Raw genomic sequence first — 25,461 nt, forward strand, 5'->3', positions numbered from 1 at the left:
TTTATTTATCTATCACATTAATCCCTATTTTTTCATGTAACAATATTTTAAATGCTCTTCCCGCTCTTGCCCTCCTCATAAGGTAAATGGTTAGAAACCAAATTTTCCAAAGACTCGTGATAAATTACCAAATACCCAGCCAACCCAGCCACCCACTCTGCTTCTCTCACACACTTCCTTTCTTTTCTCTCCTTTCTACACACTTACCTATTAACCACAAAACAACTAAAACATACACTCAACTAACTACACGTGTGTGTATATATGAATGAGCAGGTTGTTTGTTGTTGTTGTAAAATGGTCAATAAAATAACATTGACTTTTTCGTATAACGGTAAGTTGTGGGGGTAAAGGAGGTAGAGTGAAAAAAAAAACGAAAAATGTATAAATTGTAGGTATATGCAAAAATCCAAGTAGGAAAAGAAATAAAAATGGAGAAAAATAAAAATTGAAAAGGCGATCAATGAACATCGATACAATAAATAAAGTGTATAAAAAAAATCGCCAATAAAAACATAACTTTTTTTGTTTATTCAAGTACACACTCACACAAATATAAACAAAAAATTGCTATAAAAACACGTGACTTTTAATTGATAGCAAAAGGAATGAATATTGTAATGGTGGTCAAAACGTTAGGTACGTGGGTGGTTGGTACATTAACGTGTATCATTTAAAATTAGTGGGGAATAACATTTCTAGTTTTAAGGACTAAGAAAAATGAAATTAATTTAAAATTTGAGAAAAATGGATGAACGACAAATTCCAAAAAGAAGAAAACAATAGTAATTCTGTAATCCTACAGTATGAAATATTAAAACAAACTCCTTAAATTTCTTTAACATCCTTCGCACAACTAGAATGTATTTAAGGGGATTTGGTTTAAAGCAAACGTCTAGTTTTTGCTCAATGGGGCCGGTATTATGCGTTTGTTCTGATGTTTGTAACTCCCAAAAATATTAGTCTAAAACCCTCCTTAACTCAGAATCACTTTCTTAATTAATTTAATGATGTCCGTCCTACCGTTTGGTACAGATTGCAATTTTGAAAACTTTGCACGTGAATTATTTTCGGCCCAAGGATTATTGAATCTGGTAAAAATCGGTGCATTAGCCCCCATACAAATGTCCTCATGAAATAGGACTTATAGGTAAAAAATGCTTGATTTATATAGATATCCATACACATAATTGCACAAATAACACAAATACAAATAAATCACATATAAAAATGTTGCGCGGATCTATTCATAATTGACCATATAAGGCCCACTTCCGAAAATTACTTTAACGAGCATAAAACTTTTAAACATGTTGGTATTCACACAACATTCCAACATAATTATTTATGTTTCAAATAGGATTTATTTCTATTCACAGATAGGGCCCTCTTCCTAATCACTTTAACGAGCATTAGTCTCATAAATGCTGGTATACATACAATTTAACAGAAAAATTCAATTTCATGGCGATCGGTTAAGAATTGGTCATAGCTCCCATACAACGCTCACTTTAGAAATATTATGCAAATAAAATTTAACAGAAAGAAGACCTAATTTCATGGCGATCAATTCAAAATTTACCATATCTCCCAGATAAGGCCCACTTCCGAAAATCACTAGCAAAAAAATATTATTGCAATTTCAAAATAAAAATGCTTCTCTTCATTTACTCAATGTAGGGTATTATATGATCGGACTTGACCGACTATACTTTTTGATTTTCAATTAAAACTGAAAAAATTCACAAAAAAATCAACAACTACAAAAACTGTAAAGCAAATCTTCCAATACAAAACACTAAAGTGTAATCGACAACTAACCATATGTTGAAATAAAAATTCTATGTAAAAAGGGGTGAATTGGGGGGAGACTGTGGTGTGACAGAGAAATGTAAGGCGGATTGAAGTAAAGTGTATTTATTGGTGGGGTAAATATTGGCTCGGGGTATCAGCACTGAGAAGGCGGCAGTATTGAAAAGAGTAATCAATAAATTGTATACAAATAAAATAATAAAAACAACAAAAAATAAAAACTACAATTAACAAATGAATTAGAAAAGCCAAACATACATATGTATAAGGAGTGAGATCGAAAAATTCTTAACATACATATATGTTTATAAAAAAGAAACCACTAAACTTACAGCTTTAATTTTTTTTTATTTGATTGAAATTATTATTACAATTTACAAAAAAAATTATTTTTATAGTTTTAATCACTAGTGATGAAATTTTGAACCTTTTTCGGAAACCCTTCCATTAACGTTTTTATAGTGCTTTCTGTCACTTTGCTCGAACATGTAGTCCATCTCCGTTTAAAATCTACCACACTTTTGGACACCTTTTTTGTACTCTTCAATTCTCTTTTAACAAGAGCCCAATATCTCTCCACTGGCCTTAGCTCCGGGCAGTTTGGAGGATTTGCCTCTCTTGGTACAAATACCACATTATTGTTCTTGTACCACTCAAGGGCTTGTTTGCCATAGTGACAGGATGCCAAGTCAGGCCAAAAATAAGTGGACACATTATGAAGTCTTATGAATGGAAGCAGCCTTTTTTGTAAACATTCCTTGATGTAAATTTCGGTATTTATAGAGCCCGTTGTAACAAATGAGTGGCTTCTTTTGCCGCAACTGCATATTGCTTGCCATACCAAGAACTTTCTGGGAAATTTTGTCTGCTTTTGGGTCCTAAACTTTTCTTCAACATTCCCTCGAGCATCAGCAACATAAAATTTTTGACCTGGAAGTTGCGAAAAATCTGCCAGAACATACGTTTCGTCATCCATTATGCAGCAAGAATATTTTTTTATAAAACTTGACTTCAATTTCCGTGCTCTGTTTTTGGCCTCTAAATTTTTAGTAGCGTTCCTGTCAGGAACTTTTTGAGCCTTGTATGTTTTTAAACCTGCATTAGCTTTAACTTTTCGTACCAAATAGTCCGAGCACTGAGCTAACCGGGCTGCTTTCCTACCGGATGTGTTGGGAGCTCTTTTGAAAATGCGTTCTATTTTTTTGGCTTTAGAAACATCATGTGGACCATTCCTTCTACCTGAACCAGGTTTTCTATCAACTGACAAGTTCTCCCGGTACTGTTTAATAACATTGGAAACAGTTTGACGGCAGACCTTTGTATGCTTGGCCAACTTTTTGTAAGACCAAGTTGGGTTTTGTTGAAAATATTTAATAATTTCAGTACGCACTTTTTTCTGGTCACTCATTTTAATCAGATTAACAAAAAAATTAATATAATTGACATTACACATAATAACTGACATGTTTTTCAAAGGTAACTTGATCAAAAAAAAATTCAAATAATACTTGGGTTAAAAAATGTAATGAAAAACGTGTGTTAAGAATTTTTCGATCTCACTCCTTATATTCGTCTGTCTGTATGCATGAATGTATGAAGAAATGTATATGCATAACATGTACAAACATAAATATAAATAATTTAAATACAAGTTTTTTTTTATATACAGACATACAAACATACATATAATTGATTTTTGAAATACATATAGACAAATAAAAATTTAAGATAAACAACATTGAGGGAACCTAAGCAAAGTACAGAGACAGAGAGCCACACATTCAGCAGAGTGTGAGAGATATAATTGATGAAGAATCAAAGTAGAGAGCAGGGATGGAAAATTAAATTGTCTATAGAAAAAACTGTTCTAAATAACAAATTGTTATGCAAACAATTTTCATTAGAATAAATTGTTATACACACAATTTTTAATAGAATAAACTGTTATACACACAATTTTTAATAGAATAAACTGTTATACAAAAAAAAATTATAAAGAAAAAAACTGTTATACAGCATATTTCCTATAGTAAAAATTTTTATACACAAAATTGTCTAAAGAATAAACTGTTATACACACCATTTTCTAAAGAATAAACTGTTATACAAAAAACTTTCTATAGGAAAAACAGTTATAAAAAATTTTTATGTAGAAAAAACTGGTATACACTAAATTTTGTACACAAATTACTGTTATAAACAAAATTTTCTATAGAAAATACAGTTATACACAAAATTGTACATAGAAAATTGTGACATTCACAAAATTTTCATTAGAAAATACTGTTATAAAGAAAATTCTCTATAGAAAATACTGTTATACACAAAGTTTTCTTTGGAAAATGGTGTTATAAAGAAAATTCTCTTTAGAAAATGCTGTTATACACATCATTTTCTATAGAAAAAACTGTTATACACAACATTTTCTATAGAATAAACTGTTATACATAACATTTTCTATAGAATAAACTGTTATACACAACATTTTCTAAAGAATAAACTGTTATGCAAAAATATTTCTATAGAAAAATCTATTATACAATAAAAATTACAAAGAAAAAACTGGTATACAACAAATTTTGTACACAAATTACTGTTATACACACAATTTTCTATAGAAAATACAGTTATACACAAAATTTTTCATAAAAAATTGTCATATTCACAAAATTTTCTTTAGAAAATACTGTTATAAAGAAAATTCTCTTTAGAAAATTCTGTTATATACACAATTTTCTATAGAATAAACTGTTATACACAACATTTTCTAACGAATAAACTGTTATACAAAAAAACTTTTCTATAGAAAAATCTATTATACAATAAAAATTACAAAGAAAAAACTGTTATACACAAAATTTTCTACAGAAAATACTGGTATACAGCAAATTTTGTACAGAAATTACTGTGATACACAAAATTAAAGTGTTATACACAACATTTTCTAAAGAATAAACGGCTATACACAAAATTTTCTATAGAAAATATAGTTATACAAAAAATTTTGTATAGAAAATACTGTTATAAAGAAAATTTTCTATAGAATAAACTGTTATACAAAAAACATTATATAGAAAATACTATTATACACAAACTTTTCTATTGAAAATACTGTTATACCCAAATGTTTCCATAAAAAATTGCGTTCAGCTACTTTACTGAATTTCTTCTTTTCAATATGGCGATATTAATAGAATACTATTAACGCGACATGACGGGACCTGCTTATATCGCGGATAGTCAATCATTCCGATTCCATATAAAAGTATTAATTTTGTATTTTATGTCAAACTATAGAAAATTGTTTGAATATGTGCATTTGAATATGAAATAGTTTTTAAAACAGTTCAAATTGCATACAATTTTCCATCTCTGGTAGAGAAAAAACATTGAAAATTTTGTTTAGTAACAACAAATTCAATTCAACAACAACTGATAATGAAATTCCTATAGATAACTTAAACAATTTTAAATAAACATTTAGTTTTATTTGGAAGTTAAAGGCAAATTCATTGGTATTTGAGTGAAATAATTAAAACAATGAATTAAATTTGTTGTTGCTATATTAAATTCAATAAAGTGTTGCCAATTACTATATAGAATGTTTGTGTAAGACATAGTTTAAATGTTATTTATTTTGAATAATGAATCAGCCCGTTTCAGTTTGCCTTTATGTTGTCATTTAGTTTGAATAATAATTTATATTAAGAAGAAGACATCGTGTTAGTTGAGAGCTGCCAGATGCTAAAATTATGCTAAAACAAAACATCTTTTTCCTTATTTGAGAAATGTCTTCAGATAATTTTCGTATTACAAAAAACGTTAAGCAAAAGTAGTTTCGAATTCATGCCATTAGTGTTTACACCTGACTTTCATGCATGGCTATAAGATGTTCCGGAAGTTTCCAATATTTTTTTTATTTCAGTTTTAGTTTTATATAAATAAAAAAAATTTTTATTAAAAATCGTTCTTTTCTTTTTTTAAGGCTTTACAAATATCTTCTCATTTAAAAAGTACTATTTAAATAAGAATGATATGGGCATTATGCCAAAGTTTAAGGCGCCTCATAATTTTCAAAATCATGCATATGACATTGAGCAGATGACATCACGTGATTATGGTCATCAAAAGAAATACAATGAGAGACACATATTTAGTGTTTAAAAAATCTAACAAAAAATTAACCAATTTCTATCATTCCTTTGACAATATTGACTTAAGAAATCTTTAATAAATAAAATTTTGTACTTTATTCGAGTTCATTTCAATAAAGTGGCATCATTAATTACATTCTCCAGAATTTGTGTCATATTATTAAATTTAATTATTTTAGAAAAAAATTAAAGGAAAATATAAAAATAAAAAAATGTTCCACTTTATAAAACATATTGTTTATTGGTATACTAGGATCGCCTGGTGGCCGAAATTCGACCACTTTTAAACAATTTTTTTTATATTGTGCATATCTAGAAAAAATAACCTTTTAAACCATATATGTTTCATCAATATTGGTGAACAATAATATACTTAAAAGAGTACCACAAAAAAACGTGTGGCCTATTTATATATAAGATTTTTTATTTCTATTTATTTATGTTATTTTAAACAAGTGTGAACATAATTATAATAGATTATACCCATTCCTATAAATTAAAAAAAATATAAGATAAACCAAAATGTATCCCTTTTTAATAATAATATTTGTTCTTTTTTGAATTTGTTAAGAAAACAAAAAGAGTACATTTATAAAAATAACAAAAATAAACATAGAAAGAAAAAATCAATTTGTTTATATGTTGTTTTTTTTTCTTTCTATTTTATCTTTATAGATACTTTTTGTATTAATATAAATATAAAAAAACTATCTAATAAATGTACATATATTTTGTTGGCTAATAAAATAAACACACTTCCCTAAGTACTCGAAAAAAATGTTATCGCCAAAATGCCTGACACTAATAGTTTTGTTAACATTACACTTAAAATAATAACGACAACAACAACAATACAACTTTACGAGTATGTATGTGTCAATTACGTTACAGCATTTGACAGTGGTAGAAAAACAAAACAGAACTTAAAAAAATACAATACAATTATCAGGATAAATGATGTTGAAACAGAATTTTTAAAGAATTAAAACATTTGGGAAGTTAAAGCATAACTTTAAATATAAAATCAGCTGTTTATGGTTTTACAACTGACAACAATGTTATCATTTAGTATGAATGGCAATGTCATGTTGCCGAAATATTATACAGCAGTTCGGATGTGGATTTGTTGCGAACAATCGCCAGTTTCGCACCAGTTGAAGAAAGATTGCCCACAATCCGATATCAAGGCCAAATTAGATTTATTTAACCTAATATGTGATCACGCGCCGACGCATGAGAAGGACAATGATACTTAGGATACCTGTTATGGAATGCTAGAGCAGACGTACGACATTAAAATGTTTTTGGTGTTTTTAATGCCAATGAACAGGTAGAACATCTTTGTTCCGGCAGTCGTTTAGTTTGTGCTTCATGATAATACCGATAACGAAATGAGACTGATATATTTCGGCGCTGTTCTATTATATCGAGGGTGAACTGGAGCAAAGGATGGCTGCAATAGTGCATTACCAGGGGGGTTACTCTCTATTGCGATGCGAAAGAAAAATGGTACAATGGTACCCTTTATTGCGTTTTAGCATCGCACAAAAAATTAGTTTAAAATGTTTTTATTTACAAGTTTTGACATTTAATTTTGTCATTCTTCGCTATTGTTTATTTTGTGGTGCCAGTATTGCTTCTTTTTGCGAAAGCGTTTGCGTAGACGATACAGAGTACAAAATTGTATTCTTAACGCATTTACCTTTCGCATCGAAATTGCTTTCGCATCGCAATAGAGAGTAACCCCCCAGAGGTGGGCAACCCGAGAAGGTAATGTTAACTTTACCTTCAATGATTCTAAGGATCATTCACCTACTTAGATTACTGTCCTTATTACGGTTAAATGTCTGTCCGGTCACTCTGATACCTATCTGATGTTAATTGTTCACTGTTCTAAATAAAAGAAACGAGAATTTTTAAATGATGTCAGACAGAGTGGAAAGAAAGGAACCCAATCCAAAGGAGCTAATGCGATGCCAAGACCAGAGTGTTAGTTCCAATCCCATTCAAAGGCATGTCACATTTATGGTCATAAGTATCACCAGATTTATACATGACAAAATCCAAAAAGCGAAAGAGAAACACGAAAACAGATCGATCACTTAGTAATAGCCAAACGACATGAATCTGAATCAGTCCATTAAGTGACGCTATCTCAACTGCTCCTTGCAAGTATTCCCATTTCATCAGCAGCCAAAGAAGAAATTGGTTAAGAAGCAGGGCAAGAAATAAGTCAATGGTATGACAAGGATTATAAAGTCGCCCACTGAGGCCTCATTTGCCTCTATGGCTAGGGGAGAAATATTGCAATGATATCGAGAGTTAATGAAGAAATAATTTCGAAGATAGAATTGATGACAATGCGAGGATATAGGCAACTACGGAAACACAAACAAAGCCAGCAAATTTTACCAAAAAGTTAAATAGCTAACTCGCATGCTAGCATTATTTTGTATAAAGACTAATCTGGAAATCTGTTGGGTATTTGGAAACAACATTTCTTCAAAGTATTAGCGGCCGAAGATACAGCTACAGAAAGCAACACATCATAGGCGATGATGTTATATGCCCCCTCCAAAACCAACATGAGTCAAAGTAACAATAACCCGGCTTAAAATGCCGCAGGTGCACACGGAATACCGACAGAGCCGTTAAAGTACATGTATCAGCTAGTCGGCCCAACCTAGAGGAACGAAAGCACAAGATAAGATCAAAGTAGCAATAACCAGGCTTAAAAATAACAAGGAAATGGAATTCCAGTTGAACGGAGGAGATTTGCAGATAAAGAGTGCATGCATCAGCTAGTCAGCACAATCTATAGGAACAAATCACGCCGATTGTAAACTCAACGTACACCAAAAAGGAGATAATCATGTTTCTGTCAACTACGGCGAAATTATTGTCTTATCCATACGATACGATATTTCTTATTTAATTTTTTATAAAACCAAACACAAACTACGAAGCATTTAGCGTGTCTGCTGATACACCCAGAGTCTCTGACAGGTATCGAACCCGCAACCCTCAGATTGATAGTACAGCACACTAACGTCTAGTCGATCGGCGCACTCAGGGTACTGTGTGAAAGATTGAAGCCAATACTCTCCATGAAATTATTCAACCTTATCAGTTTGGTTTTAGGCCGATCAAATCAACAATTGACCTGCCTCTCCGAATCATTCACAGTTTCAAGAGACCTTAGACAGGGTGACAGTTTATTGCGTAATTTCTTCGATACAGGAATCCTCCTCGTATATGCGAACGTTATCGGCATCGTTGGAAGGATAGGTCGACATATAACTGGAACTAAACTTCTCCACATAATCGGTAAAATAGGCCTCTGATAGGGTGACAGGTTATCGTGAAGTTTCTTCAATATTATAACAGAGTAAATTTTTGTTTTTTAAAAGCTTGAAAAGAGCTAAATAAGACTGTTGCTGAAGGGTTCTAGGGTGACAGCTTATCGTTCAATGGAAAATATTTTGGAGGTAGTTGAAGTTAATGAAACTGGTACAGTTAACACCAAGGTGCCATTCTCCTTACATCGTCGGAAGTATAGCTCAACATATAACAGGAACTCCCAGGTTCTAAATCATCGATTAAAATAGAAAGCGACCTCTCCGAATCATTCACTACTACAACAGGCCTCATATAGGGAGAAAATTTTGGAAATAGCTAAGAAAGTTAATAAAGCAGTTACAATTAACACTAAAGTTTACATCCTCCTCTAATATGCAAACGACATTGACATCGTCGGATGGATATCGCAAAATATAACTGCAACCTTTTAAAGAATTGAGAAGGAATTGGGGAAACTAGGTTTGGTGGTGAATGAGTACATGACGAAATTTATGCTTGTAATTGCCCGAAAGAAAAGCTCCATAAAATCGATAGTCAATAAACAAAGCCACCTCCCGATAAACAAAGACAACACGTTTATTTTATCTGTGATTCTTCATGGGTATGAAACATGGGTTATGACGAAAACTGTATGTATTCGAGAGAAAGATCCTCCGTAAAATCGATGACCTCATCTGCTTTAACGAAAAGTATAGGCGTCTAATTAACGAACTACGCATTAAATGCAGCGGTTACGGTGGTTATTACATATCAGTCGAATGAACCAGAATGCTGGAAAGCCTAATTGGAAAACGTCACGAATATTATTGGCATTAAGAACTGGAGAGAGTAGGCTGAAGATCGAAATGCAGGCCAAGATCAACAACAGATTGTAGAGTCAACTAAGCAAAAAACAATACATAACACTATCTGCAGACAATGAACAAATAAAATGGATATGCAGCGGAATACAAGAAAGTATTGATGGATTTTCTTAATATTGCGGGATTTTCGTTAAATAAACTTTCTTAAGTATTAAGAAAACAGTTTTTTGTCGCTCCTGAACACTTTAAAACATTGGTAGGCAAAAAGAGGCATTTAATTTGTGTGCTCTTTTGGGTAAAAAATAAAATATCCACAACAACATCAAGAAACTGAATGAATTGTGTGTATTTTTACGCTCTATTACGCTCTTTTCACATTCGGGTTGTTTGACGAAAATCATCGTAACCTGAACAATATGAACGCCTACCATGGCTTTATAGTTTTGAGTTAATACAGTATTGTTGAATGAGTGCGATATGTATTTGTACTTAAATATTTCGCTACTTCGCTGTGTATCATATTCGGGAATGTTCAATTCAGTAAAATAGATCATAAGTAATATTCAAAAGTTTAATAAAAGAGGTCAAATAAAAGGTCAATTTAAAAATAATAATTTATTTATTTTAAAATGAATTTATATATTTATAAAACTGCCCTTTTGTAGGCATATTTTTGTGACAGCACAAAAATTATGGCTGATTTAATGGTCTGATAAAGGGTGCCTTGAAACCGCGTAAAACAAAACCAATAAAAAATAACAACAATAAACACAACAAATGTGCAAATGTTGTAAGAGTAGTATTATTTGAAACAAGTACAGTGGGGTTTTAAATCATACAATATAAAAACAATAATATACAATATATAATGTTATTATTATTATTTCTTTCATTTTCATACTAATTTAAATAAGGAAATAAGACGTAAGTAAGTAAATCTTTTTAAAGAAATATACTTAAAATAAAAAATTAAATAAAATTAAACGAAAATAATTAATTAAGCCCTAAATTAATTGCTATTTATTTATTTGTTTTTCTTTTTAAAATATTAATATAAATATTTAAAATTGTAATAATTTAAAAAGGAACTTAAATAAAATCACTTACCGGTTGATTGAGCATAAATCGCTAAAAATATCGAGAGGAATGAAAGTATGCCTGCCAAGAATTTTGCCTCCATCTTTGGTATTGATCCGTGGTTTGTACTTTTAAGCTTATGTTTAAAATATTAATTTTAATTATATGATGGAAAATAGTTTTGTTTCAAACTTTTTTGCTTGAATGTTGTTGATTATGAGGAAATTTCCTGGGAGGATTTTCTTGTTGATTCCGTAGGGTGTTAGGTAGACTATTGAAATTTGAATGAAGCCTTAAATTGTTAAACGATGACGTTTTTTTATATTTTTTTCTTTCTTTGTTCTCTCTTCTATCTCTTTCTCTCTTTTTTTTAATTATTAAGTTTTTAAGTTGTTGTTGTTGTTGTTTGTGGTTGAAGAAACAGAATAAATTTCTCTCTCTCTGGGATTTAAATTTATGATTGATTATCTTTAAGATTACAGGATTGTAATTATTGTTTTATTTTTTTGTTATTTATTTTATTATATTGAAATATTTTTGGGTTTTTGGTTTTAATATTTTTTTATTTTTTTTTTAATTTAATTTAATAAATTTTATTTATAAATAGTCGTCGTCTTCATCTACGCGTAAACGTCGTCGTCGTCTTAAATTAACGAGAGCTGCATACAAAATAAAAACAAAACAAAAAAATATTTAATTTATTGAATTTTTTTTTTAATTAAATTTTAAGTTTAAAGGTTTTGCTTATATAAAAAGTTAAAATAAGTAACAATTAAAAATAATAATCACAAAAACACGACACTGATAATATTTAAATATGTATTTTCTTTTAAATATTATTTATTATTATTTTATAACAAATTTTTAAAAATTTAATTAATAAAAAACTAATTTCACGTAGTAGGTAATTTATTAAGAAAAATTAAACAAAATAAAACACTGGTGAAAAACGTAACGTAAAGAAATATGCAAAGGACGTAGAGGACGACGTAATACAACGTAAACTTTGTAGAAAAAAAAAACGTAAGAGCATAAGAAGAAAGAGCAATGAAATATTTTAATTTGTCTGGTCCAACCCAGACACCACTATTGACGTAGTTTTTCAGTTTTTTTTTTATTTTTAATTTGGCAATTAAAAAAATAGAAAAAATTCACATGATACAAAAAAAAAATGAAAATTTTCATACTTGTGTTTTGTTTTTTTCTTTCTTTTCACTTATTCGGCAAAAACCAAAAAAAATATATTTAAAAAAAATCTTAAACGTTATTGAACACAACACTCTGGTGATATTTTCAAACACAAATAAAAATTCTCACTTTTCAAAAAAAAAAAAAAATTGAAACAGAATTTTGAAATTTGCGTTTTTTTTTTGCTTTGTCTAGTTTAAACTGCGAGAAAACTAACCGAAAAAAATAAACTCAACGAAATATTGAACAAAACGCGTCACTCTATATAAAGCAAAATAAGAAGGAGTGAAACACACACAAAATTCGCGTTATATATTCGCCGCCACCACCAATGACCACAAATTTGCAACTAAAAATGCTCGCGTATTTTTGCTTTTCCAAGTCAGTAGTATCGGCCCGACTCAAGAAATCGTGAAAAATCAAACAAATTTCAACTAAAAAAAAAAAACAGAAAAGAAAACAAACCCACGACACGACACAAGTGTATACGCGAAGGAAGTAGAAACAGAAATGAGCACATACCAAAGTGTAGTGTTTATCACATTCAGTGTTGCCACTTCATGTGTAATTACACATATTGTGTGTAATTTTAACTTGGATGTGTAGCCCATGTGTAATTGAATGCATGTGTAATTCATGTGTAATTTTAAATTCGAATTACATATATAAAAAAATGTATTGTCCCCTTAATAAAACAATAGTGTATAAGCATCCCAGCAAAAACTTTACTTATAAATAAGCCGAAAAATAAGGGGAATTTGACGATTCGACTACTTATTTTTCTACTGAAAGAAGTCATTATTTTTGTTCCCGATGTCCCAAAAGTAATCCTTTATTTTTTGGCCGAAAATAAGTTGTTTTGTTAGTAGAGTTATTTATAGAATTTTGTATTTGCAAACAAAAAATAAAAAAATAAGTCGCAGCCAACAGTCGAACCAGCAACTATCCGTTGGCTAGTCTACTGTTGTAGTCACTACACCACTGCTTAGTTATTTTATTGTGCATCAAATAATGGTGTTCATACAGTAATACAATATTATTTTCTGTGTTTCTAAAAATAAACATGCAGTAACAAAAATTGGCAAATTGAAAAAAAGTAACTGATTATTTGTTTTGTTTGTTTATTTTGTTTTTTTAGACTTTACTACTTAAAATGTAAGTTATTAAAAAATACATTATTTGTTGCTTTGTAAGCGAAGTTTTTGCTGGGATATACACTAGGCTGGGTCGATTTTTTTCATAAAAAATCTTATAGCAGAAACGCATTCTACGGAAAATTCTAAGAAGTTTTCCCCAAGAAACCATAGGTCTAAAATCAAATCCTATCTTGCGCATTTCGACTTTTATCCAATAAAAAAACTATTAAAACAAATATATATACTGAAATATCATTGGATAAAAGTCGAAATGCGCAAAATAGGATTTCATTTTAGACCTATGGTTTCTTGAGGAACCTTTCTTAGAATTTTTACTTTTTATCGTTCATACAATTCGACCCGGCCTAATATACACTATTATTTTTTTATTGCATAATAAATGTGAAATTCTACTTCCACAAAGTGGATCAAAATATCAATTGAAATATTACTTTTGTTCTAGATGTCTACTAACACAAAAATTTTAAACTCAATTATTTCGAAATGGCATACAAATTATATACTACTGTTTTATTAAGGAGACAATATTGTCAATTAAAATTAAACATTAAAATTATCACCATTCATATTGACTGTATTTTTCGTGATTTTAAAAGTTGAGGGTACTTTTAACCCCAATTGCTATTAAGGGTTAATTTTAATTTTTGTGCTGGTATTATAAATACTAGACTTCATGTTATATTTTTTACTGATCTCAAGAATTCATTACTTACCATTTATATTCATGTACGTTTTAAAAATCTTGTATTCGCAATAGGGCCTTTAGTCAATTTCTCCTATTTGCGATCACGAAAATTTATTTACATGTGTAATTTTTGGCCATATGTGTAATTTAGTTATGAGGCATGTGTAGTTTATATTTTTTTTGGTGGCAACACTGATCACATTAGAAAAACGAATCGCAACAAAACATAACGTAACTGACACACACACACACATACTCTTTCAAACGCACACAAACACATCAAAACAATAATAAACAGAGCAACAACAACAATTTGGGCTGCCAGATTATTTTGTTACGAAATTAAATTGTTTAAATTTAAACAAATTCAAACGATTTCAGAGCAATATCAATTATGGATCGAAAAATAAACCATTTTCAATTTAAAAATTCAAAAAATATTAGTTTTTTGCTGTTGGGCAAAAACTTAACTCTTTTTTTTATTAAAAAAAAGGTATCTTTACGGAGACCATTTTGGTATAAAAAAAAATTCCTACGCCCTTCGGAATTTGTCCTATTTTTGATCAAAATTTCAACTTTGGGCCACATACTCTAAAAGTATTTTTTTCAGCCCCGAAGGATATCTGGACTCTATTTGGAATTTTCGCTCCAATTTTGACAAGTTTTTTTACACATTGTTATTTGAAATTTCATTGAGTTTTGTTAAGTCCCCATCCATACTGTGAAACATTTGCTGCAAAACATTTCAGTTTATTGATGAAAGGGGAAAGAGGAATGGAAAAGGGTACTCTGTTTCATGTACATGAAGTTTTTGTTGAGTATGTCATCCACATTTATTCGTTCATATTCGTTCTGTACAGAAATGTCAAAAACTGAAAAGCAAAAACTTCACTGTGTGGACACGAATGGAGTTTCAAAGGAGAATTTAAAAATGTTTTGCAGCAAATGTTTCACAGTATGGACCGTGACTAATAAATATCACATATTTATTGAGGTTCTAAAACTAAAATTTATATCAAAATTTTAATAGGATTGCAAATATTAGGAACAATTTGATCCACATTTAACAATTTTGATTCTGCCCCACTGTGTACTGGATTGAAGGTGATATATATTCAATTAAAAAACAAGTAAGAGAGCTGTATTCGGCTGTGCCGAATCTTAGATAACCTTCACCAAATTATACTTAAAAATAAGTTTTTTTAAATATTTTTAGGTAAACAAAATTAATTTTTTTTTCGAAATTTTTTATAAAAGTTTTTTTAATTTTTTTTTCTTTTGAAATTGTTTTTTAATTTTTTTTTAAAAGTTTTTTCTAAATTTCTTTTTTTTTTAAATTTTTAAAAAAAAATTTTAATTTTTTTTTAAATTTTTCTTTGGAAAAATAATTTATGACAAAAATTAATTTTTGATGAAAAAAAAATTCGGGTTAAAAAATATTTTTCCCGATTTTGACCCATTGTATGTCCAACATACTATACATCGTTGCAATGGACTTTAAAATATCTATCATTAGATATTCATATTGTCTATATTAATGACTTAGTAATCCAGATATAGATCAAAAATAGGCCAAAAATCGAGGTTGTCCCGGTCACTCATGGCGAAGGGTATAATAAGCAGTTTCTAAAATTACAAACAAATCGTAAGCCAGGAGGAAGACCTCGTAAAACTAATCCAAGACAAGATAATATTATAGCAGGAGAGTTTAAGAAATTCCCAAAAATTACTCAGTAATCTAAAATTGAAAATTTATTTCTAAAAAACCGTCCTGCTCGTATACAATTTGCCATAAAATGTTTAAACTGATAAATGGAATACTGTTATCTTTTCGGATGAATTCAAACACAACTTAAGACGGCGGAAGGGAAAGAGACAGGACCCACATAAGACAGTCAAGTTTGCGGTGTTAACTTTACGATATAGGGCTTATGGTTCACAGCAAAGTATGGGTCCAATTCATTGCATAAAATATACTACATATAAATTATAAAATATACTTAAGGTCATTGTATTGTCAACACCTTAATAATAAACACTTTTTAGTTTGTTTTCTATTTTCAGAATTTAATTAAACATTTTCTTATTTTGTTTCTTAATATAAGTAATAAAATACTAAAAGAATACAAATTTCATAAGAATATTTTTGGATTTTGACTTATAAATGAAATACTTAAGAAACATTTTCATTGCATTGTAAACCACTGTGTTAATAAAATTACACACACAAAAAAAATCGCTAAAATAACATTCATCCGCCACATCTGGCCAAGCTGCATATAAATAAACGTTACGCATACGTCAACGTTAACGGTGAGAAAAGAGAGTAACATCATGTTCGCATAATACACATGTAAGATAACGAGCGACGAGCGAAGCAAGCAATCGCTTCAACGATGCGAACGAAGCTATATGAATAAGCTAAAAACAATCTGTCAGAATAACTTAACAGACAGACGAAGGGACAGACAAAATAAATATACACTAGTAGTAACAAAAATATTTTGTTTATCACATTTTAAACACAGAGAACAAATAATGGGAGAGGGCGAACAACAACAAAAAAAACCCCACACACACACAAAAAGAAACGGCTGATGAAGCATTTTGCGGATTCTTTTAAATGCTGCTCAAATAACACACGGTATATTAAGTTTGTCGTTTTATTTGTTATCCCAACAAAATATAAAAGATTCTGATGTATAAGTGCTTCCAATATTTAATGACAACTTCAATTAGAAATCATTTACACACAAACTCAGTGTTTTCTATAGAGCTTGATGATGGTTTTTGTCTACCACTTGAATGATCTTAAATATGGGGGGACTCACATTAAATCTATTAAAATTAGTTGTTAAATAAATTATAATAAAATGCTGACCAACTCATATATAATCTTACTAATTGTTCTTTTATTATTTTTGTAATTAAAATGATTTTTATTTTTTCTTAAAATTCAATTAGATTAGATAAGATCAGAGGTTGTGGATATTTATCACTTGCTTGTAGGGTTCCTAATTTCCCGGACTTTTTCCATTCCCGAGAATTCCCGGGAAATTTTTAATACCAAAATCCAGTAAAATTTTTTTTCGATTAAGATTAAGTCTTGGAATTTTTCCAGCATTTTAAAAGAAGTATAAAATAACTCTATTTGGTGTTACAATTTTGGTCCAATACTTTTAAGGTTTTATACTATAAAAGTGGAATTGTAGTTTTAATCGGTATAAAATCAATAAAATCGATTGCAAAAAACTTAAGAATTTCGACTATGTTTAATCTTGAAACACCTTTCAAAGAGATCTTTAACGATGCGACGCTATGGAGAAAGAACTCTGAGTTTATTTGCTATACGAAATCTCTAATGTAGAAAGTGAAGCATGATTCTGATATGGATTCCGGAACTCGCAGATAATCCAGGGAAATATATCGCATGAATAGGATGAATTAGTCAATCAGATGTTAGGCATATTGGCCTATTGCTTGGTCAACCTCAAGCTGGGATACTAGCCCAGTCATGCTCAATCACTATGATGATTTGGCTATACCTTTATGCGCATCGAACCATTACATAATTTGCCAAAGCCTGTAAGGAATATTTCAAATGAATGCCAACAATAAAGTTAAGTCTAAGTTTGAAACACCCTATAAATGAATATCAACTGATTCTGAGTTTCTGAGAGATAGCAAAACATTCGTGCTTGACACTGACTTCTTGGAATCAGGGAATCGCAAGTATTATCGGATGAATTGCCCAATTCTTTTGCAGTCAGATAGCGTTTGTCTATACTGAATATTGTACATCTCTAAATAAGATAGTAAAACATTCCATCATTAGACTGCATAGATTCATTAACACGCAGGTGTTTCGGGGTAATGTCGCATGAATTGGTAATGTGACCAATCAGGGGTTGGTCACAATATAAATCGCTGATTCAAAGTTAATTCTATACTCTTGCTCCGACAATTGTGGGCAAGTAGTCCACATGATACATCACACATATGATGTGAACCTTTCTCAATGCACATTGACATTCAATGGGTTTCCCAATCATGCCTAGAACACATATCGAAAATTGGTAGCGGATTGATCTGTTCGGGTGTTTAGATCTCACGGGATTATCCCTAAGATACTACAAACCTAAGCCCTCCAAGTATAAGGAATTCATAGACTTTCGAATTACATATAATTTGCATTTTCATTATACTATTGTCTCAAATTCGATAATTTATAGTCAGATCTGAATGTTGCAAATGCCCAGACCAATTTGAAACATTATTTGAGAATCTGCGGAACCTCGTCATTCGAAAATGTCTACATTCGACCTTGATGTTGTTTGATGTATGCAGCATTTTGGTCATTCGGAACAAAAACGTAAGACATTTATAAAAATCCTGAAACTGACTAGATCGTGGATAACTCAGAAATCTTTATAACCCACTTTTAAACTCATTTCTAATAAAATCAAAGCTTGGACTTCGGGGAAGGATTTCAACAAAATCGCTTGATTCTCAATGTCTTAAGCTAGTTGCGGACTGGCTGAGATCAAATGTGCCGGTCTTAGATCATTGTACCTTTCACTTATGCTGAAAATTCATACATAAAGTGAGAATAGTTTCCCTCCCTAATTTCGTTGACTACATATATGATTCCTGTGGTTCCCGTGGGAACCAGCCGGTACTTCTAATAAATCTGATCATATTTTCTAGTGACACATCTCTGAGACAGTCCAGATCATGGAAAAGAGCTCTACCAAGATGTATTAGCCGTAAGAAGCCTAATCGAATTCCTCTGTCAGATTGGGCCAGAGCATTCTGGATATTCTACAAGTGATGATATTTGACTACCTGAGTTCCGTCTCGCTGTTACCAAGGGAGTGTGAATATCCCTTTGCGCGAGAGATACGTCCAGGGACGATCCGTTGGTTGCGCATTCATCAAATACTTCAATTCCCCGGATGCCCTCATGTCCTGGAACCCATATCAACTCGACGTGATGTTGTGTCAGTTGTGCCAGTTATTTGATACAATTGAGAAGACATTTCGACATAATAACGTTGGAGTTAAGAGCCTTGATTGATGCAAGGCTGTCCAAGTTGATATGTATAGTCGAATTTTCGAAATTCAGTTCCCGGATTCTTCTCGCGGCTGTATCGATGGCATAAACCTGGAAAACCGTGCAGGTATCGGGTAATCGAAGAGACATCAAAATGTCCAGCTCATCTGAGAAGATTCCCGAGCCCGTGCCTCTTTTTTTGTATTTGAACCATCAGTGTAGATTGAGATCATGTCGGAGTATAGTGTAATACCAATGTAGATAATCTTGCCTTCGTATATTAAATGATTGCACCGAAGAGTTAGCGACTATGATTCACACATCTGAATAGAGATCATGAAATTAGCAGACAGTTATTCTGGCGAATAAACATATCAAGAAGGATCACAGTAGTGCTTTTGAGAAAGATGTTCTGTGATTAAGAATGTTGTGGACTGCCTGAATATCGTCTGCTAAACTGCCGTGAATATCTATTCAAACAGGCAAATTATCTTGAAATCCTTGTTCCTTGGTAGGAATACTTCACGATATGGCTGAGTGCCGAGCATAGGGAAAAGCCAATGTAGATGAGGTTGTACCCCTTCCATCCTTCAAATTTAAACAAAGTGAGCATGAAGAGTTTATGACAATGAGTTGGTTCACGAAGAACGGTTGCAGAATAGCCAGTCAACGGTAGACGCATCAACGGACTTGCACATATCCGAATGAACTCAGTGACTGTGATAAGTCAACATAGTCTTAGAAGCATGCCCAGCGACAATGACTTCTGTGGCAACTTTATTTCGGGTTTTTAGAAATTTTGGTGAAAGAATGTGAGCAGATTTGAAAGGTTTTTAAAATTGAAGAACAATACAAAATAAATTTTTTATTATTTTCTTTATAAAGTTCTTCCTCTCTAGATTAACATCCCTGTGAATAAATTGAATATAAACTGGGTCATTGCTATTACATTTCGACAAAAAGTTTAGCTAGTTTTTGTATATTTTTGTAATTAAAATAAAAAATACTTCTAATTAATGATGAATTGTAAATTGAGGCCTTATAGTTGTGTCAACAATAAAAAACACGATTAATTAATTACAAATTTGTTTGAGTCACTGCAATTCGATAACGAAAGAGTCTGACTTAATAAATTCAAAGAGAGTAAAATAGGCAGAGAGCCAATTACAACAACAGCTTTATAATGTAGCTTTTAAATTAAACATCGAGGTATGTATGTAGAGTTCAATAACATGTTGATCATTTTTAAAAACAGCCAAATTATTTGAAATTTAAAAAACAAAAAAACGAGAGAAAAAAAACAAATCAAAATCGATTTTGATCACATTTTTCTCTATTACGTCATTAATGTTTATACAGGGGCCATCAACGTCAACACAAAATAAACGCCAAGATACCCAACGTTTTAATGTAAAAAAAGCAAAACAAAAAAATACAAAAACCAAGAGAAAAAAGAAAAAAAATTTCATAGAAACGTGAACGTAAGAGTGGTCGTTAACATTTTGCAGTTGTTTTCATCTGCTCATTGAAAAATTCACTATTTGTACATAAATAATAAAAAATTATAAAAAAAAATGTAGAAAAAAAATCCAATGTATTTACATACGTTACGTCGACATCGTCATTGGAACGTACAAATAGATAGATACGACACGACGACTAGCACAGAATAGATACAAGATAGACAACAAAGCAAAGATTTTCAAACAAATCAAATATAAAACAATAAAGATAAGAAACGCTCTGAAGTCTGCAGTCACAAAAAAAAAATAAAGAAAATATGAAATTCTGTTACTAAATTAAATAAAATACAATAAAATGTATCAATACGAGTACATACAAAAATAAAACAGAACGTTTTTTTCAAGTATATTATAGTTTGTTCGAACAAACGTTTTAAAGAGGGTTTTGGGTGGTCAGACGTATGATTACATATATAATAAACTGATATTAATGCGGGCAAAAAATGTAAAAAAAAAAAAAAAATTAATTGCAATCTGATACACATCAAGTACAAGTAGTTGGTGATGCGAGATAAGTATTAAACAAATATGGTTATTAAATAAAAGCAAAGAATCAAAAGAAGATAAGTGCTAGAGAACGTCGTGGTATATGGGCATGTGTTTCGTTATCTGCTGGTATAACACAGCATCAACAGTCAACACAGTCAACACTGCCATCATCACAATTATCAGTTTCAAAATCTAAACCAACAATTCATATCTATGAATTATGTACGAATGCTTAATAAAAGGAGATAATATTCAAGGTTTTCATTTCGTAACTATCCAGCCTGATATTCTTTGAAATCTTATCTAAACTTTAAGAAGTTTCAATGCAGATCAGTTATGTCAGCAACAGTCATTGTATTATAATTTTTGTTCACACGACAACTATGTCTCCGTTCCAGAACGACCCAAGTCTCAATGGACCGAATACTATAAACCCAGCGACAGCTGTATCATGCAAATAATATTTCAAAATCTATTTATGATCCGAATGAATTGAAATTTCAAATATAAATAGTCCTTCAGAAGATCGACAAAATCGAAAAATATGTTCCAAAAAATGAGATTTTTTAAGTGCCCACTGTGACGTTATTTACCGTAAGATAGTAAAACAAGTAAGAGAGCTATATTCGGCTGTGCCGAATCTTATATACCCTTCAACAAATTTTACTTCGAAATAAAAATTTTAAATATTTTTAGGTATTTTTTTTCCAAAGATGTTTTTTTCATTTTTTGGAAAAAAAAATTTTTCCAATTGTTTTTAAAATTTAAATTTTTTTTAAATTTTTTTTTGTTTTTTTTCAATATTTCTTTTAATATTTAGCGAAAAAACTTTTGGTGAAAAAAAGATTCGTGTTCAAATTATTTTTCCCGAATTTGACCCATTGTAGGTCCAAATTACTATAGCCTTATATACATCGTTGCAATGGACTTTGAAATATCTATCATTAGATATCCATATTGTCTATATTAATGACTTAGTAATCCAGATATAGGTAAAAAATAGGTCAAAAATCGAGGTTGTCCTCGTTTTTTCCTTATATCTCAGCCATTTGTGGACCGATTTTCGAAAAGTTGATTTCAACAGATAGACGGACATGGCTTAATCGGCTCCGCGAGGATCCAGACTATATATACTTTATAGGGTCGGAAAATTATATTGTGGAACTTACAAACGGAATGACAAACTTATATATACCCTTCTCACGAAGGTGAAGGGTATAAAATGAAATCTTCAATTGGACCTACACAAAAATCTTGGTTTAATCAGAAGTGCAAAACAGCAATCAGAACCATAGAGGAAGCATTCAGAACATGGCGCAATAACCAAAACTGATTAGCTACGCAAAAAGACGAGATCTTCGTGTGTCAAAGTCAAAGTGTCAAAATACAAAAAGCAACGACTTCGTACTAAAGTTCTTACTGCTTCCCGGGGTAGTAAAAGTTTTTGGTCATTCGTTAAAAGATTAAAGGATAATGCAAGTTCCTCAATTCCAATATGACCAAACATAAAGCTAACTTTTTAGCTGAATTATTCGCAAGTAATTCTCACTTGCCGGAAAGTGATCAACCACTGACCAAATATATTCCTTCGAGCTCGTGCTGTAAAAAGGGTTTTATCGTATCTCAGCGCTCTTCGACGTTCACTCGTCCATTAGCTAGCCTTTTCCTCACTTCATACCGTGCCTGCGTATTTAATGAATGTTGGAAGGTTGCTAATATCTCGCCAATTACTAATAACCCTAAAAAATCCCGTCCAATATCAATTTGTTCTGCACTTTCCAAAGTTATGGAAATATTTGGAGTCCAACAATTTGCTTAACGATCGCCATCGGAAAAATGGTGTCGTTTCAATCACCGTTTTGGCGAAAGTAAAGTGATGGCTCTAGATATTTCCAGGGTATTCTATAGAGTGTGGCATGGTGCACTTATTGCTTTTGGTGTCGGTATTAACTTCTTCTCGCACTATAAGAGTTGATATAGATGGGATCTTATCAAACGAGTTCAAGTTAAATTCAGGGGTACCCCAAGTCTCCGTTCTTTGTACTACTCTATTTCATATTTTTCTAAACGACCATCTACATCAAACTTCCAATCCTATATATTCTTTTGCAGATGACAGCAACATTTGCCATTCATATTCATTCAGTTACAGACCAAGCCTGTTGGAGATTGGGGCAATGAGGCAAAATATGAATGATTCCCTTAATCGGAACATTCTGACAATCTCTGAATGGGGTCGTGCGAATATGGTCGCTTTTAGCGCTCGCAAAACATAGTGTTGCATGTTGAAACATAAACGAACGATAGACCATGTCGCTTCATTTGTATTTATGGGTGGTGTAAATATTGTGGAATCATACGCTCTTGATGTGCTGGGCATGAGAATATAGTGTGATCTCCACTGGTCTAAACACATCTTTCAAGGGTCTCGGTTTTCTGAAACGATGTAGGAATTACTTCACTCCATCTGATCTCCTCACTATTTACAACCCCTATATCCGACCGAAAATGGAACACAACTTCCATGTATGGCCCGGTGCTTCAAAGTCTATTTTGGAGCTTCTCGACCGCGTACAGGAGAGGGCGAAGGAGATTATTGATGCCAGTAGGGATCCAACTCTATTGATTCGCTGGATCACCGACTCAATTTGGTTTGCGTTTCACTGTTCTATCGGTACTACAATGGAATGTGAGAAGGGTATATATAAGTTTGTCATTCCGTTTGTAATTTCCACAATATAATTTTCCGACCCTATAAAGTATATATATTCTGGATCCTTATAGATAGCGGAGTCGATTGAGCCATGCCCGTCTGTCTGTTCGGGATCCAAATCTTCAATAATTCTGTCAGACATCCTTTCGAGAAGTTTCATATTTAAAATCAGCAAAATCGTTCCAGAAATAGCTGAGATATGAGGAAAAAACCAGGACAACCTCGATTTTAACCTATTTTTGACCTATCTGGATTACTAAGACATTAATATGGACAATATGGATATCTAATCATAGATATTTCAAAGATCTTTGCAACGACGTATATAAGACCATAGAAAGTTGGACCTACAATGGGTCAAAATCGGAAAAAATTATTTTTAACCCGAATTTTTTTTTCCAAAAAATTAAAAAACAAAAAAAAATTTCAAATTTAAAATATTAAAAAAAAATTTAAATTTAAAAAAAAACTTTCCAAAAAATTAAAAAAAAAATTTTTGCTTACATAAAAATATTTGAAATTTTTATTTTGAAGTATAATTTGGTGAAGGGTATATAAGATTCGGCACAGCCGAATATAGCTCTCTTACTTGTTTTAAATTTTTTTCTTTTTCTGAAATTATTTCAGATATTGTAGATATAATTTTATTTATTATAATTCAAGAATTATGACTGTTAAGTGATTAACAGTGCTCTCTTAACAGTAAAATGAACTTTGCTAATAAATGTGGTTTATGTCTGAGCTAGTTAAATTTATCTTCACTCACATATTTATCTATTTAATAATGACAATCATCATTTCAAAGTGTTAAGCTTTTTATAAAACATTTTTTTTTTCAATATTCCTGAATATCCCTAACAAATAGTGCGTTAAATAGTTATTTGTTGTTTACAATTTAACACATTAATTAAAAACAATTATTGTGCTCTAATGATAATAGAGACTACGGTGCAAGAATCTACTACACTGTTATGCGATTTGATATTAGTTTTGTTTCGTTAAAAAAGCGCCACACCACAAAAGACACAAAAGAATAAGGTGACAACATGCTGTTTTTAGTTGGTACTTTGTGCTAAAAGTTTATAGTTACTACAACAAATTAACATCCCATTTAAGTTTTAGTTTTTTCGTTTTATACTCTTACATACATAAATAAATGTATTTATCCCCAACTCACTGCATCCCAGCAGTAATAAAATAAGATACAACTTATTTGTAAAAACCTAAAGTAGACATTCTGTGTTTTCTATAGCCACCCACTTTGAATTTGGTGAAAAATTAAATACTAGTTCAATAGTTGGTTGATGATGTCATTTTAGTTGTTGGAAACTACATTCATACATATATTTTAGTTCTATCGTTTAATTGAAAACTAAAATATTTTACTAAAAATTAGCTTGTTGAAAATTTGAAAGAAAACACAAGTTAGAGAAAACATATTCATTCC

The 25,461-nt window shown here is 31.0% G+C and overlaps 1 protein-coding gene across 4 annotated transcripts in view; it reads right to left on the reverse strand.

Moving 5' to 3' along the window:
* The window catches only part of LOC135952272 (basigin-like), a 75,723-nt gene that overhangs the window by 38,771 nt on the left and 11,491 nt on the right, over positions 1-25,461 (reverse strand). Inside the window, exons 1-2 of one of the 4 annotated variants that reach the window (XM_065502133.1) lie at positions 12,860-12,927; positions 11,237-11,865 (exon numbers count right to left, since the gene is read on the reverse strand). In XM_065502133.1, the coding sequence (XP_065358205.1) occupies positions 11,237-11,309 (73 nt within the window). In that variant the 5' untranslated portion in view covers positions 11,310-11,865; positions 12,860-12,927. Of the gene's footprint in view, positions 1-11,236; positions 11,866-12,611; positions 12,835-12,859; positions 12,928-25,461 lie in introns of those variants that run through there. The other 3 variants (XM_065502135.1, XM_065502134.1, XM_065502132.1) reach the window with 3 other exon arrangements.

The sequence above is a fragment of the Calliphora vicina genome, chromosome 2 (assembly GCF_958450345.1).
Source record: "Calliphora vicina chromosome 2, idCalVici1.1, whole genome shotgun sequence".
In the NCBI taxonomy this organism is placed as follows: domain Eukaryota; kingdom Metazoa; phylum Arthropoda; class Insecta; order Diptera; family Calliphoridae; genus Calliphora; species Calliphora vicina.